Raw genomic sequence first — 17,707 nt, 5'->3', positions numbered from 1 at the left:
CGGCCAGCACCTCCAACCCCGACTTGTACAGGAGCGTGGAGGATGATACTTGGCGGGCTCTTGCCACAGGGATCTGGAAGTCCGAGGTGAAGCCGAGTACAGCTGCCTGTGTGTCCCAGATCACAGGGGCTGCAGTCACTAGATTGGACGTTTCATCTCTGCTGAGTCTCATCTTTCATATTATCTATGTTCCCTGGGACAGAAAAATCATTTACTTGGCATTTGTACTGCTCCACTCCCCTGTATTGGGGCTCATTGTTGCAAATCCACTCGGTTACGACAAGGACAGTTCCTTCCGTTCATGCGAGCGGTGTAACGCACACGGTCCTTCACAAACACATTACAAATATTATTTTTGACTGATCTTTTTGACTGGCCCATAAAAATGAGGCTACTTAATTGAACAGTATGTGTTAAAGCTAATCAAATAAATAGCAAGGAAATACATGGTTATTCATAAACTGCAAGCTATTTGAATGTTCTCCTTCACTATAATTGGAACCCATGCGTTAGAATTAGTTCAGTTTAGCCAGACAAAACATCTTCACAAGGGGGAGTTTACATACATCCACAATAATTTTAAATAATACTGAATTCTGCAATTTGCCTTTTTCTCGTGGCTCTCTTGGTCAGTTTGTTTCACTACCTGAAACTTTCTACTTCTAACCTTGCTGTACCGTGTTCAGTGCCATGTCCATTGCATATTTATCATGAGCTTCTCATCTTTTCCTTATTCTTGCAGCCTCACAAACAAACTAGAAAGCAATCAGACACTGGAAAAAAATCCCCAAACAGATAAATTAATGTATGCTACAGCTTGATGCCTCTCGCTTAAGTCTTGTTTTCAGCTTTTTCAATTCAGTATTTTTATCAATTTTAAGACCATAGTCAGTGATTTTCCAGGCCTCTTCATACTGCTGCATTTCAAAATTATATTGTGCAATCTTATGAAATGTTTTGGTTAAGATTTCGCTGCCAGGGCTGTTCATGATGCTGCACAATGCCATAGATTCATCTAACTGCAGTGCCTCGATATACTCCTTCACTGCTGCTTCTTCCTCAGCCACTGACAAAAGCAGGTGTCCTTTTGAGCAGTGGTCCTCAACGCGTGTTTTAAGACTATTACAGCCATGCTTCTGGATTACTTTCTCCATATCTCTTAAAGCTTTGTCATATTTTTTCAGGTGCATAAGGCAGGCAGCTCTGTGTCGGAGATACCTTGGATTCTCTTTGCTTGTCAAGACAGCCAGGGTGTAATAACCAAGAGCCTTCTCATAGTGATATTCTTTAATCAGTGCATTTCCTTCCTGGGCTGCTACCTGTGGACAGAAAGTTACTTAATATTAGTTATTAAACGTGAAAAAAGAGTGAAATATCTAGTCTGGACTGGCCACAGGTAGACACAGACACGAAGAAATTTTGGATACTTTTTCAAATGTTGAAATTGCATCTAGTTGGAGAACATATCATTGGCATGTAATTCTGCATGCAGATATAAATATCTCAGATCAGTGGACACTTGTTATCTTAAGAGTTTCTGAACCACTCTTCTTTGTTTCTGCATGTTTTGCTAAAAGTTTCTCAGAACATTTCTTCTGAAGTTGTTTACATTCCTTAGGAATGATATGTGAACTGAAAACTGAATGGACCAAACTCTCAAAGTTTCTCAGTGTTCTCTTCATGAAACCAAACTTCTGCCATTTTCTGCTCTAACAGGTGACTATGGAAATTGCACCTTCTGGTCAATAGATACTCAGCCCCAAGTACTGCCCCACAAATATTTGCATGTGCTAATAATGAAGGATGGTCTCTTGAAGTTTACCCAAACTATAGGGAAAAATGGCCAACTGATGGCTTTGCTAATCATTAATCTCAAGTGCAAGTGAATTATCTGTCCTTATCTGAAGGGAAAAATGACAACAAGAAAATAGAGAAGGCTGAAAAAGCCACATAATTTTTAGGTTCATAAAGGTCAATAAAGAAAACTCCATTAGAACTATATGCCTCAAATGGATTTCTCATTATTTCCCTTTATTGGTAATAAACAAAGCTTTTAACATGCTGCAGCAGAGTGAATACTTAAGTTATAAACAAGGCTGGCACCAGCAGCTTAGGTCTTACAGAAGGCTGAGCCAAACAAGCTGAGACTTCAAGCACAGAATAAATGTTTTCATCAGTCTCATTCCATGGGCTATCACACATTGCCTTTGGATGCTTGTGGCTCCCCACAATTCAGTTAGCCCAGCCACTGTCTCAGTAGCCACACTTGACAGCCAGCTCAGGTCTTCCAGTCTCTGTGAGTGCCTTGTCTTTTAATTTTGATTCACTTAAGTTAGACTTGATTGGGGTTTAACAGAACTAAGGAAAACAGGTTCTGGATGAAATGGATCAACATTGCAGGTCAAGTCCAAGCACCTCATCTGAGACCAGTGGCATGAAATAATTTGGCCATTCCTAACAGCTTACAAAGAATTCTACCCATTACTTTGCTATAAAGGAATGTAAAATCCTTTCTGTAGTCGTATTTATTAGAGAGTCTCTCAGCTTCCACACATAAAAATAGAGATAGGACCTCTCCCCAAATAGTGTCAATCACTGGCTTTAATAGTTCTGGCTATAAATTCTAAGACAGCCTGTCCAAAACCATCTCAGAGGTCTGTTTGTGTGTACATTTAAAGAACAGCAAATTTAGTTTGTCCTTTCAAGTGTTTTTAGGGCAACTAGTCAATGCAAGTGTTTTCTTAGTGTCAGGATCTTAAGGGATCAAGGTGGAATTGCACGTGCATGTGAGGAGCATCCTGACAAGAGACAGTTTTTTTCCTAGAAATTCTAAAGTTCTAGATCACATTGTTCCAGGAGCACAACGCGGTTCCTCAAAACACCTTGCATTTGTATAGTTAAATTGTAATTTTCAGCCTTTAAAGTGCATTCATTTTCTCAATGGCAGAACAAAAATCTAATTTTTGTTGTTCTGCTGAATGACTAATCTAATGCTGAACCCGCTAGTGTGCTAACCAGGACCATGTTGCTTTACTGCACCACATACAATATTGCCACTATTAACAGATCCACTGCTTTGACTTCTTCACATTTTACTGACAGTCCCCAAAGTAAACAAGCCACAAAATTCTGGATTTCCTGCTGCACTTGGAGGAAGAAGGAGCATCTGAGAATAAATTATTCTCGCTCATCTTCACCAATGGAGTAAACATGGGCATTAGGCAGCTGGATTCTTTTTTGGCTCTGCCTGACTTAAAGGAACTGAGCTGGGACCCATTTTTGGTGTGTAACACAGAGTAATTGGCAGCTTACTTGCACATCATCTTCTGAACAAAGATAAATATGAAAAGATGCTTATGGAAAGAAGATATAGGAAGTGCTTAGCAAGCCAGAAGTATATTGCACAACTGAGTTCAGCTGCTCTCAGCTTCATGTCACTTTTGAGAAGTACTTTTTTGCCATCAGCCCCATTGCAGGTGACTTTGGAAGGCCAGGAGCAGGTTCTGTAGTCCATTCACAGATGAATTGCAGGCCATCTTCAAACTTGTCACTAAAAATTTGATTATGGCTTCCAGACTGAGGTAATTTTGGTGCCATCTGGAAAGGGCTTGGCAGGCCACGAGTGACTGCTTCCTGGATTAGGTCTCTGTGTCCCTTTCTACCACCTAGTTACCTCACTGTGTGATAAAAGACTGAAAATACACATATTTTTGTTGCATTTTAGTTCCAGTCCCTAGTGCCTAATCTTATGTTGACATTGAACAAGGTTCAATTCCTTAGAAAGAAAATGAGAGAGGAGTTTAACGGGCAGGGAGTTATGGCCAAGGGTTAGTCTCTGAGCAGTAAATACCAGAAGATGGACTGATAAGCACTGAGCTTTGAAAGAGGGTTGGATGTTTTCAGAACAGTTTGGAGCAAGTCTTTCCTTCTTTACCTGCAGACCCTATTTGGGGTCCATGAGGGCATGTGGAACTGCAACTTCTTCTTGGGCTGAGGGTCTAATCCTGACGCAGACCATAAAGCTTTTGAGACCGTTTTTGTAGGAGTCAGCTCTGGATATCCTATGGCATGTCAAGAGCCACAGAAAGTGCAGCTCCGAGGATCTGGGCAAGGAGCTAGCAATCAGTCATGCATTTAACCTTTGACATAGGAAACTGAAGGGTTGAAGCTGCACTAGCGGCCAGCAAACTCCCTTCCTCTGACCTTTTGCAGTTTAATAAGTCTTTCAGATTCCTATTCCCATGTGGTTCTCCCAGTTGTTTACAAATTTCTTAGCATGGGACCCCTTAGACTATAAATAATGGAAGAATTTTATTGCTTTGTTTTTCATGAAAAAAATCAGTACATCAAGGAGCTCTCCTTCCTCCACCCTTTCCTATTCAGCTTATGTAGAATTATTTAGCTTTTCAGACCAGACTCCAGGGTAATGATGACACATGTCTATACTATCTCTAGTCTCCAAACACTCTAAAACAATGTGGCAGTAACAGTTTTGTGCGTGGAGTGCTGAGACTAAGGGCTGAGCATAAACCACTAAACTCTTCTTTGCTTCAGTGTCCTTATTTGTGAAATGGACGAAGCAGGAAAGACACTCTCCCCTAGAGCGTAGGCAGGAGCCATGGCAAAGTAAGGCCATAATTGGGGTTTTCTGGTACTAATACTGTCTGTAAGCTTTTTCACTTTTACTGAGATCCTTCTTTCACACACAAGCTGGAATAACCTTGCAGGCAAAAGGAAGTGCTACTGGAAAATCCTTTGAGACACCAGGCAGGTGAATTAACTAATTCCCTCCCCACACCAGCAAAGCACATATTTATCCCCTTGTCACAAAATACATATAAAAAAACCCCCTGTGATTCTGGGCTTATCAGTAATAAAAGTAATCACACTCACTAAATCTTTGAAGATTAGAGGATATGGAAAGGCCTTCAGGTGTTTTGAGTCCAAATGTTTACTTAGTTGAACAAAAGCACAAGATTTAAAAAAAATAATTTACTATTTTACTTCCAACACTGGTATTGAGTTCCAGTCTTGAAATCAGTCCAGCCACCCCTAGTCTCTCAAGTGGCAGAGAAATCTTTCATGATAAATAAGTCACCAGTAAGGGGTTTTATTCCAGACCTTGTTCCACAGCTGTCAAGAAAAGACAGAAATAAAGTGCCTCTTCCATTTTAGAGGTTTCACTAATTTGTGTCACGAGTGACTTCCTGATACATCGGTGCAGTTTAAGCTTAAAATTAGGTTGGGGGTTTTTTTGCACTTTTTTTTTTTTTTTTAAATTTATTGACAGAGTAAGAACTCCCTCCTGTTTTCCCAGAAAGCAGCACGGATGGATTTACCTGTGAGACTTCTGTACAGAACGAGTGATGTGGCAGCAAGGGAAATTCAGCTGTAAAACGTGTCTTCATTTATAGGCACTTCCTTAGGGCCTCCATAGACACGTTCTTGATTGTACCTTTATCAACTTTATACAGTGAAAGATGGAAAATTGGCTCTGAAATCTTCAAACTCTTCCCCATAAGACCGAACTTTTTCCATTATTCAGAAGAGAGGGGTTCTTTTCTCCGTAATGGGGGGTATCTAGGGACCAGTAAATTAATACTTGTTTACTTATATCCTCCTGCTGTTTTGCTAAAATACATACAAAGTGCTCCTCTCAGGATGCATTAAGTATATCAGCATGTTGTTTGTTTTATAACCTGGGCGAAAGCATAACAATATAGCTTCTCACCAGGGTGCACACAATCCACAAATTCAATAAAAGGAAGCAAACGGATTCTCAGAACATGGAGCTTCTGGGTAGTCAGAATTGCAGATGCTTGAGTGAATGCTAAAACTCCTTGCCATCAATCTGACCTTGTCCTGTCTTATTATTGGAGATGATTTCTCAGAGCAGGCTGTACTTTGGGGGAGAAACTTGAAAAAAAAAAAATCCTGAAAAATACATACGTGGGTGGACTAGAGAAATGTGCCATTTTTGTGTCACAGTTTTAGCTAAGAAAACTAATTCCAACCTCAAAGGCTAGTCATTTTATAAAAATGTGAATATATTTAAATTTCTAAATGTTAACACAAAAGAGCAAAAAGGATTGAAGCATTTAATGTGACTGAATCAGAACATTCAGTTTCATTTCATCAAGAAAATGAACAAAACATGAACTCCCCTTCCCCAGAAGGCAGCTAGGAGCACCAGGTAGCTCATGCAGAGTACAATACTGGCAACGGTCTTGTTAAATCTTGAGCTGCTGCCCCTCACATCTCCTGCTTTTAGTGTTGGGATTAAACAGGTCTCACGCTAGGGAGACCATCAAGAAATTCCCACAAGCGATAAGAAGTGGTAATGATGAATTACTGGAGACTGCAAGGTCACTGCAATGAAAGAAGTTTGGATTCAGCTCCCTAATCTGGCTGAAGGCTGGAGGAAGAAGCCAATTTGTTCCTCGTTCATCTGATAAATGGTCTTCCCACACACTTCTGTTCAAGACAAGGCAGGAAAAAGTCTCTGCAGCCTAATTTTGCTTCCCATTTCTTTCCCCACTGAATCCACAGATGTGGCATCAAAAAAGGACTGTACCTGAGAGAGATGCTGCTGTTGCTTAGCGTCTACGAAGTTCAGGAGAAACCCCAACTCCCTTTCATCTCTCTTGGCTAGGATGCTGAATGAGTGCGCTGCCGCTGCCACGTTCCTCCTCTTCAGCTGCAGCACAGCCAGTCTTGCATTAGCAAAGTCGTCAGCAAGTGAGTGGCCAAATGCTTCCTGAAGGTGGTCAAGGGCCTCTTCATACCTGCCTGTTGGTTAACACCAGGACAAGCTATATAACCCATTCCATGTGGAGAAAGAGGCATCAAGAAAACTTACTAAAGCAGGATTTAGGGAGCCTGTCCACATCTAAGGGTATTAATTACTTCATGCCCTTTCCCAAAACATTTGCAAACTTCTCTTGAAAAGTACTATACAACAATACACTTGCCATTTAACATTCACTTTCTTTTAATTTACTGCTCATTCACTTAGTCTGATCAGCTACGTAAAAAAACGGGAACTTACCATTTGCAATCAAAACATCTGTGTAGAAGATGTGATATTGTGCATCCTTGCAAATTTTAATTAGTGCTTTTGCAATCATGAGAAGATCCCTGAGGGTTTCTTCTTTTGAAAGGTCTTTAGTAGTAAGGAGCTCAGTTAACGCAGTCCTGCCGTGCTGAAGGAGCCACTGAGTGACCAAGCCCTTGGCTTCATGCTTTAAAGACAGGATTGCTGGGATCACTACGCCTGCCTCCACCTTCAGCGCTGAGATCAAATCTTGCACTGCCTCCTGAGTAAAAACAAGACCAAAAAATGAAATTATAGCAATAACCATATATTGATAATTTGTTCCTTCAGGTGCTTTCAGTTCTCTGCTGTCATTGCACAGCTTTGGACGCCCTTTGCCCTTCCCTGTCCTTGTGTTGCTTCTTTTCCATTTTCAAAGCTGATCAAGAGCATAAAGATGGGTTTGAATGACTATTTGCAAAGTGTTTTGAACTCCTCACATTAACACCGAAACCAATTCTTACAGCAACAAGAAAGAGATGCTCTGAATGAGTAAGCGCAAGCAGGATTTGGCTCAGCCACAATAAACCAGTACAAATCCACACACCCAACTGGAGCTGCACCAGTTCAGATTCACTGTAGGATTGGTGCGATATGCAGGTAAAGTTGAGGCTACCAACTATATTAGAAACAGATAAACCATGTTAACATCTGATATGATTTCCAGGCAATGATATACTGCAACCTCCAAAGTCACTGTAATACCAATTGCACGCGTGAGCTTTTCACAGATGATGGAGAGGAACTCACTAAACCTTGAAACTGTTCTTTTTCCTCTTGTTGCTACATTTTGTCTAACACAACATCATGTCATGAAAATGTGAGATCAAGTATAGGGGAGATTGCAGCATTGGAAATCAGTGCATGGTAGTGACAGTGAGTAAGATCTAGGATTAAGGTTTAGTTTTCCTCTCTCTAAACTTGAGAAAGCAAATCAGTGATGTCAAGTGGACTGCTTATACACGGGGTCAAAACAAGAGCCTTTTACAGCCCAGATTCTGTGAGGAACTCTTGATTTCAGTGAGTCCATGACAAAGCCTGTGGTACCTTACACTAGTATTGCTTAATACCATCAGAAAAATCACTAGCAAATCAATATAGTGATAATACCTTCTCCTGCTTCAGAGCAAGGTGAATGAGTCCTCGTCCACTCAGAGCTTGCACGTTCCTAGGGTCCTCCTTTAGGATGGCATTAAAATCAAAAATAGCAGTTTTCTTCTGACCAAGGCGCCCATAACACTGAGCCCTGATGAGAAGGCACTCTACAGCATAACCACCTGGAGGAGAGAAATGCAGCCATGCTTACTTGAAAGGTCTCAAGTCTACTGCTCTAAAACATGGTGCGGTAAAAAAAAAAAAAAAGCAGGGTGCAGACCACTAAGCCCCACTGAAGCGGCTAAGTGAAAATGTTGTGTTACTGTGGGAATGAAAAGTAGGTACCACTTTCTTCAGAGTTGTGGCAAGGGTGGAGTAAGAGGGGTGTGCTGGATGGAGGCAAATGCTGTGGTAAGGAACTGCAGTCCACAGGTGGGACTGGGAGAAGAATAAGGAGGGTGCTGGAGAGGCTACCCAAGGATACCCATGTGAAGCTACAGAAAAATTCCACTTTGTCTGAGCATACCTGATGAAGTACAATGACAGTACTTAAGTGGTAGTTTTCTTTATTTTAATTGCCAGTGGAATTCCTATCACATGTGATCAGTTCTGAGTTGAGCGGGAGAAAAGACTCTATGCTGGGTTGCTTTCCAAAACACCGTACTGAATCATCTGAGTGTCCTGCTGAGGCTAGCAGAATTCTGTCAAAGAATGAATTTTCACTGTTGAATTCTCCAAAGTGTTTGCTGGTGTGCATTACAAAGACAAGGCTACTCTGACAGCCCAGGTCCTGTGGTGTACGTGTCAACATCATTCTGCAGGGAAATGGTGAGCTCAGTGTTGCTGCTCAGGACTGGAGTTCAGTGTTTAGCTTTGCTTCAAAAGTCCCATCTAACCTCTGAAAAAGCACTCAGTTTCTTCATATGTCATCTAACTTGGGAAACAGCTTGGAAATAGCTAAGAAGATGTATATATATTTATATTTACAGAAAGAAAAAGAGTAATTCTAACAGTGATTTACAGAAAGAAAGGACACTTGGCTGAGAGTAGTTGTATGGCTGCAGTTTGATTTATAACTGTAACTGTCCTACTGTGACTCAACTCTAACTTTCCAGACAGGAACAGGAACACCAGGAACAGTCTGCCAGGCACACCAAAAACACAGGCCCCACTTCAAAGAGTCTTCAGTCTAGTTAAACATGCCAAAAGAACATTTCAATAAATAATTGCATGAGTGGAAAAGGTAACAGAATGAAAATCATAAAACCACATTGCTCAGCTAGCTCAAAAGCTTCCTGGTTTCTAATAGGAACAAATACACATGTCAATCAACACTGTCTCTCCTCAAATATCCATGACTGCTCTTCTGATTCCCTCAAGGTCTCAGCAAGAGTGGGTCTCCTCAGGAACAACCAAAGGAAGCAAAAGGAGTGGCCTGCAATTATTAAGCATTCAAACTTCCCTCGCAGGCAAGTTTTTTTTTGACCTTCTCTGAGATACCTTGACTCAGCCAGCTGACAGTATAGAGAACTTCCATGTTTGCCAGTTGTCATGAAACTACTTCTATCAACTTTTGAGGAAATCTGGAAAGCTTTGCCCTTTGTTATTCTGCCCTAAGGTCTTCCATTTCATGCATTTTCATGGGGTCCTCTAAAAGGCAGCATTGTGATGCTGCTCTGGAAAACAGCAAAAGGATTGCAAAAGAGAATGTCTTTGTATCTCCACATGTATCCCCCCCACCACACCTTTCTCCAAAGACATCATTAATGTGCAACAAATGGAGGCAACCTACCAATGATGTGACCATCATCTCAGAATCTGAGCTGGATTAAGATCCAATTTATTAGAAGGAATCCTTGGAGATTTTAGTATGATGGAATAGGAGCAGCACAAATGACAGAAGAAAGCTCTAAAAGGAAGATATGGGAGGATGGAGACACAAGGCCATTTGCCTGTTTTAATAAAGTGAGTCGGAAGGTACACATGTTGGATAAAATCCAGACGGGATTGACTAATTTACTGCCACACTTAATACACAATGGGATTTGTGATACTAAGATTCTTTTTTCTCTGGTTTCACATAAGTGCTGCCCAAATAAACACAGGTAGTTGACAGTGAAAACCAGGGTCTGTTCATTCACTGGTTGCAGAGCATATATCTTTCTGCCATCGACATGCCCCTTCCTTTCAATTTTGATAAGGATCTTAATATGCCCAGGGTTGCAATCCATAAATGTGACATCCCAATACTGGATGATAAATCATCAGTGCCACTGTAAATATTTTTTCATATGGAGGTCAGCAAATGCAGTGTCTTGCACAGCTGCCTGCAGAGATGAGCCAGCAGACAGGCTCCTAGCAATTCCTCTACAGTAATGAGGCTTTTTCTCCCTCCTGATATGCTCCAAAACTTCTGTACCAAAGGTTATTATCACTCTGGAGCTTTACCAATTGGCTCCTATAAAGACAATATCTATTTCTTAACAAGCATCTGTTCTAGCAGGTGGGCAGCTGATAAGCTGGAATGCATGGGCTGTGAAATGGAACCATCTCAAAGCAATTAACAGAATTTTTTTCCATTTCCATAAACCAATCTCTCTTCTTCTCAATGCTGCTGTCATAACATTTGCTCAGAGTGAAAGGCAGATTTCCATACAAACATGGTTTTACTTGGAACATGCCAGAAGCATTTCCTTGTCAGCCTGATCTCCTCAGGAAAAACTAGGATAATGATGGGTGTAAGTGGGTGCAGTCACTCTTTTGCACTAGAACCACACATTCACTGGAAAACCAGGGAAATGATTAGATCAGAAATTCCAAGCCAACAGCTGGAAATAGATGGGTTCAGGATGTTAAGGATCTTTTTCAAGTTATGAAGTAACTGTAGGTTCTTTGTGCTGATATGACCCAGTAAGGATGGTTTAGGCCTGAACTTAACTTTTAGCATGTGAACAATACCATTTAAAATAATGCTCAGCAGTGTTCCAGGAGGATTTCACATGCTGAACAGAATAAAAACACGTGCTAGGCTTTCTGGACAGGTGAAGAAAAGGGGCCGATGTCCCTGTAGAACTGAACTGAACCCCTGCAACCCATTTCAAGTTCAAGCTACTTGTGGGACAGCAAGAACTGCACTCACTGTTTAATTGCACTATTTCATGGTCCAGAGGAGTTCTACTTTAAACAAATCTTATCCTGCTCTTCACTTGCCTTCGTAAGCCTACTGTTTTAATCTTCTTATTGGGGAAATGACAGATGAGAACTGGTTGGACACACTTGCCTACCCACTGATCTGACTTCCCATAGAAGTAAATCTCCTCTCAGAATCTTGGTAACCCTACCTGAAGCAATGATGGCAAAGGAAAGGTAGGCAATGGCCTCTTTGATGTCAGCATCCTCCTGTTTGTTCTTCAAGATGGTCAGCGCTCTGAAATGGCAGTGAGTTTGCATCAGCTTCCGGTCTTCATCCTTGAAAATGTCCATGATTGGCAGGAGGCAGGAGGTATCTCCAATTCTGATCACTTTCTTTAGCAGCTTAACAATGCAAGAGAAAGGCAGAAGAGAAAGATTGGCATGAAAAGTCATGCTAAAGCTGGAAATATTACTGTCTGGTGAGGCAAGAATGCTCTTACGCAGTGCTTCCCCACATTTCACTGGGGCTGCAGCCAGCCACGGTCCAGCCAAGGACCGCGAATCTCTTTTACTTAACTCCTCAGCCAGCCCTAGTGTAAATGCACGTTGGAGAAAACATTCATTCTTATCTTTTCTCACCTCTGCGGCAGCTGTGGAAATCATTCTGCGGAAATACATAATGCTGCCTTGCTTACTTTGGGCAGCATCTGTTCCAGAAGGGCAGTCAACTGTTTTTGTAAACACAGCTGAACCGCAGGATGATTGCCCCAAAGCAAGAAAGTTTCTGTGGAACAGGATTCCAGTGACCCCTTTTGGCTCTAAAATTGAAATCAGTCAATTAATGAAATATCAGTGAAATGCTGTGCCTTCCTTTCAGTATGTTATTGGGAATTTGGGAAAAGTACGAATTCAAATCCACAAACTACTGTCTTCCTGGAAAATAATCTTGCCTGACATACGGCATCTTTGCCTCCATTCACTACAGTGAGAATCACCAAATACTTTTTTTCTACATTTCCCAAGGAAAAGAATCAAAACCTATTTCCTCCAGTAAAGCAAATGTGCTTAGCAGGTACACAATATTCAAATCTGAGCCAGAGAAGTTAGGACAAGAACAAAGTTACCTTGACGCACCAGACACGTCCATTAAACTTATTACTTTCTCTATTTATATTAACAGATACAAGTGTCTGGGTGCTGACGGGCAGGTGGGCCAAAAACATTTTGAAGAGAAGTTTCTGGTGACACATACATTCCATCTAGAACTCGTAGCAGAAGCTGCAGATAGGAATCCAGCTTCCAAGGGCAACATATGGGCTCTAATAAAGTCATGACATTCATTAATAACCTTCCCAAAGGCAGTAAATTATACAAAACTTTTGTTTTTCATAGGGAGTAGTGAAGTGGTGACAACAAAACCTTTCTCTTTAGGACTAGCAGAATTTATATGGGATTTAAAAAATGCAATAGTTCCCTCTGATGGCAGAACCTGGTAATTCAGCTTGGGAATGCTTGGTAGAACCAACATGTTGGAATCTCTTTCATGGTTTCAAGCACAAGTCATTAGCCACTAAAGAAAGAAAACTGCAGACTGATACTTGAGCTTCTGGTTTTGTTTCGTTCCCCACCCTCCCTACAATGCTTCATTAGGATAATCAGTTAGGTAGTTCTAAGCCTTCTTTTCTCTAGGGGAAAATTACCAATGCCATCAATACTGTCACCAGGGCCAGGATGCTCAGTGATGCTCTGCCTAGTTAGTGTCCCTGATGAAAAGCACCATTAAATAGCAGACGATGAATGGGCTGTATTTAGGCAGGAGTCCTGTGTGGCCTGTACTACGTATGAGGCCTGTGTTTAGATCTTGAAAGTTCTGCTAGAGGTTGAACTACCTACACCTCCTGTGAGCTCCATGTTTCACTGTGTCAACAGTCCTTGCTGTTGCTATTCATGAAGCTTCTAACAGCAAACTGTTTAGTTTTAAAATGGAAATGCATATGAACCACTGAGCATGATAACGTAATTTGTAATTTCATTGCAGTTTGGGAAAAGCAGTATCAATCAAGTTGGGTCAAATGCAGCTATTCAGAAGGCAGTGGCCCTGAAGATGAAACTTTGCACTGCCCTGAACCACAGCAATTTAAAGTTGTTTGAATTTAAAAATTACCTAGCAAGCAGGAAGGTTAATATTTTATGAAAGTCACCAAGTTTTCTTAGCATTTCCTGTCTTTTTCAGAGACCTCTGCCCAGTTTACCAACATTCCTGAGAAATGCCTTGAAGTGCAGGTTGGTGTAGGTGCAGCCCCCCTGGAAAACCCATCCCAGGTTGTGTGACGGGGTGGTTCCAACTTGCCCCATGCGATGAGGTGGCCTCACAGTGCACCTCGTACTCGGAGCCTCACAGTTGTCATGTAACACCGGGGAGCAGAGACAAGCAGAGCACTGTGCTGGGAAACAGAAAGCCCCTGGAACACCCTCCAGCAAGCCTGTGTCTCCAAAGTGGTCCCTCTGAAGTTCTGTATCAGCCAAAAGGGCTGTTAACCCTCTTCACTGCACCATCACTGACCGCTCTCTCCCTCTCTGCTAGCCAGGAGCTCCTTACCTGGTTGCCATCATACATGAACCCTTTCTTCAGTTGCAGAAGGGCAAGTCTAGCCAGGATGGGAGACCTCTGTGGATTTCTGGAGAGTGCCAGTAAGAGGAGCTTGTGAGCTTCATCTACACAGCCCATCTGGTACAGGGCATCAGCACAAAGGATCCGCGATGCTTCATCAGAAGCGTCCAGCTCCACCAAGAGAGAAGCCAGCTGGTAAACCCCAGGGGCATCTCTGGAGGAAAACAAAATAAAGAAAAAGGGAAAGACCACCTTCAAGGAAAAAATGCTAATGAGAGTAGCAGAGCCTCTTTGTCTCACCTAGAAGCTAAGCAGCAGGTTATCAGTCCAGTATCAAAATGGATGGTACATTTTACCGTATGCAGCACCACAGGTATCTCTGCCACTTAATTCCATAATCATAATCCCTCTTTATAAAAACATGTTCTTAAGCAGTTGTGTCTCTAAAGAAAGGTTAACAAATAATGATTCATACCTGTGGTTGCAACTGATACCACACTGGGAAAAGGAAAAAGTAACAGTGATAGTTTAAAAAAAAAAAAAAAAAAAAAAGTCGCCATTTCTAATGAAGAGCTGTGTGTTAAAATTTGCATGGAAGAACTGTGTTAATAGGGAGGTGCTTGCTCCAGAAGCAGTGACCTGTGTCTGAGGGGGCTTGTGCCTGTGCCCTGATGCACCAGTGCACCACTGAACGAGTTAGCACAGTTTCTGTCCTTCAGTTATACCACTGGAGTGCAGGCCCCGTGCCCTGGGTGTGAAATGTGCATCATGCAACTGCAGAAAAAGGCCATAATAGTATTAAAATCATTAAGACACTAAATAAATGTGGTAACAGTTGTAAAGAGCAGCCACCTGAGATAACTTTTACATGCTATTGCCCACTTCAAATTTTCAAGTTTTCTCCTGAAATATTAGTATTTCATGTGTGAAAAAACTGAGAATGCAACATAAAAATTCCGTTTTGGGGAAAATGGAAGACTTTTCATGGGGTGGTATCAGACAAAACTTTGAAAATGAAACACTGAAACTTTAAGATTTAAATAGTAGTAGCTTGTTTTCTGTTCGAAGAACTAAAATAATATAGATACTACTTTGAGGAGCAATCTTTTCTGAGCTTTAGAAAGATGATTTTAAGTACTAAAGCCTCAGAGTCCCTCTGTTACACCTTGTCCTATCTTCAAACTCAGGTTTTAATGGATTTAGCTGGAATCGTTTGGTGTTCCTGACTCAGATCTCCCAGCCTTAAACATGACTTTAATGCAGTTAGCATTGAACAAAGAATTGGGATTGCCAACACCAAGCATGTGCACAACAGCACCTCAGCTCTGTCTTGGAAGGACACTTTGTAGGGGCCCACCAAATCCTTCAGCTCAGAGCTAAGAGCGAAAGGAGCCAGCTAGCACCAACAAATCTGTTTTATTATGGGTATAACTACACCCTTAGAGGAGGAATCTGTCATATTCCCTCTAGAATTCTGTGTGCTCCTAGCTTAGGCCAATTGGTATATCATGGATTAACATCCACAGAAAGATTGAGCTGATTTGGCTATGTGGGTCCTATCGCATTCTGACATACCAGCAAAACAATATTTTGCTGGCATAACCACACCCATGCAGTTTTATTTAGACCTGTTACGTTAATTAGGAACTTTAAAAGGGTCTCTATCCTACTCTCAGTTATCTGTAGCAAGTACTCCCTCTACTACTCAAGCCACTCTCATTTTGTTAGGAATGTGCACAGCCCTGTTCCTTTTTCTGCCCATGGGCTGAACTGTGTCCTGGGTACCTCTTCTTCTGGAGCATGTTTTGTCCTTCTTCTTGGAGAACTTTCAGCAGCAGTCCTCTTTGGTTCCACGGCACATAGGACTTGATTGTGAAGATGGTTTCTTCCAGCTTTAACTGGCAAGCTGTGATATAATCCAGGGCTGTCAAGTAATGGCTGCCACCAGAAATCCGGATAAGTCCACGCCCACATAAGGCTTTAATACAGCTGTTAGGATGTGGGGAATCATGCTCAATGACCTTTTGAAAGTCCTGCAGTGCTTGCTGATGGTTGTGAGCATGGAGGGAGCAGAATCCTCGCAATGCTAAGAGAGTATTGTAGTAAGTTTTCTGCTCTGCTGCCAAGAGGTGGTCACAGATATCCCGGGCAGTTCTGATGTGCCCGTGCAGGAGGTGGCAGTCTGCTAGCCGAACACTGAGCTCACGTTTGGACCCGGGGGAGATCTGAAGGAGGAACTGGACTGTCTGGATGACAGAAGGGAGCAGTTCAGTACCTTGATTGCCTCTGAGTTCAGTCCGAGTACGCACAGCCTCCCTGTATGCTGCAAACTTCACCTCCAGGACAGTTCTAGCTTGTTCTTCTATCCTCTCAGTGTCATGTGGTGAGAAAAGCTCTTCAAAGTGTTTCATTGCCTGGGCAGGGGTTACTGCAAAGGCTTCTGCTAAATCCTGCATCATTTCCTGCATCCGTCCACCCAAGAAAAAATATGCAGCAGCCCGTTCCAAGAGCAGACCCAAAGCTTTCTCATCTCTGACATTATTATCAGCTGAGAAGCCCTCGAGGGCCTTGCTACAAACTGCCACACACTCCTCAAATTTGCTTTTCTTAAAGAGGTAAGCTGCTTGCACCCTGCAAACCCAGATATCGTCCGGTGCCACTGCAGACAGGAACTCATAGCAGTTGCCCAGCCACTGGTCCAAGGAACTGCAGTCTGGGCTTTCTTTCTGATATGTTGAGAGATAATTCGAGAAGGCCTGGATGACCTGTGGCAGGTGTTCCCTTTGCCTTGCACACACATAGGCCACTGCCTCAGTCCGATGCATCACAAAGGCTTGGATATAGTCTGCAACTCCCTTCCTAACTTGAGTCCCTGACAGCACCCATGCCAATGCCCTCAGCAGCAGCAGTTCCACTGAATACTTTGGGTTAGCCTTGAGCAGGGTATTGCATTTACTCACCACCTCCTCTGAGCATCCTCGCCTGAGCAGGGTCTCCAGTTTATATAGTAAGGATACCACATTGTCGGGACTTAGGGTGGAGAGAAAGATGGCAGCTATTCCCACACTGAGGGAGACAACGGCCAAGTTCTTGCTCTGGATCTTGGGAATCTGACTCTTGCCTCTGCACCACATCTCCAGAGTGGCTACCACTTTCTCCCTGAGCTCTTTGTTGAAGGAGTTCACTTTCTGTACTGCTGTGGGGGCACTGCAGCAGAAGGCAGCCATGTAGAACGCAGTGGCTATCGGTAACTCCTGCTGGGCAAGATGGTGGTCCCCTTCTTTGCAGAGCAGTGCAGCAAGCTCCTGAGGTGACATTTTCTGCGCTTGTGTCTTCACCAAGCAGCATCCCACATGTAACGTGGCTAGTGCCTGTAAAACAGAAAATCAGCAATGTGAGCGGCTGTGGAGCACAATTTTTTTGCTTGGGAGGCAGCTTTCCAACTGACAGACATAAAGCAAGCCCAGGTTCTGAAAAAATCCAGGGGTTTGTTACTGAGAGGCTCACTGCGGAGCAAAGCCACGAGAAGAAATGCTTCCTAAGGTTCTTAGTCCACAGCCACGTAACACTGCCCGGAAAGCAGCCACACGCCTTGCCAGTGTTCCCTACCTCACGGACTGTCCAGGAGCGGGGCTGAGGGGCCTACGGGCTTTGTCCTCCCTGGCCAAGGTGTCAGTTTAAGACATTTTTAATCATCAGGTGGTATGTCAGCACTGGTGGTGGACAAGGAGGAGACAGAATAGATGCTTTGCCCACCACTTGCCTTTTCTCCATCG

At 42.6% G+C, this 17,707-nt stretch overlaps 1 protein-coding gene across 1 annotated transcript; it reads right to left on the bottom strand.

The window, feature by feature from the left end:
* Nucleotides 1-800: 800 nt before the first annotated feature.
* TTC34 (tetratricopeptide repeat domain 34) lies at nucleotides 801-17,248 on the bottom strand. The gene is made up of 8 exons (XM_074848420.1): nucleotides 16,914-17,248; nucleotides 15,717-16,502; nucleotides 13,920-14,145; nucleotides 11,530-11,722; nucleotides 8,204-8,370; nucleotides 7,049-7,316; nucleotides 6,575-6,789; nucleotides 801-1,319 (listed from the first exon to the last, which is right to left on the bottom strand). Exons 1-8 carry the CDS (start codon nucleotides 17,246-17,248, stop codon nucleotides 801-803), a joined length of 2,709 nt encoding a protein of 902 aa, XP_074704521.1.
* Between the last annotated feature and the right edge of the window lie 459 nt (nucleotides 17,249-17,707).

This window comes from Strix aluco, chromosome 22, assembly GCF_031877795.1.
Source record: "Strix aluco isolate bStrAlu1 chromosome 22, bStrAlu1.hap1, whole genome shotgun sequence".
Taxonomy (NCBI): Eukaryota; Metazoa; Chordata; class Aves; order Strigiformes; family Strigidae; genus Strix; species Strix aluco.
This window is presented reverse-complemented; position numbering and strand designations above follow the sequence as displayed.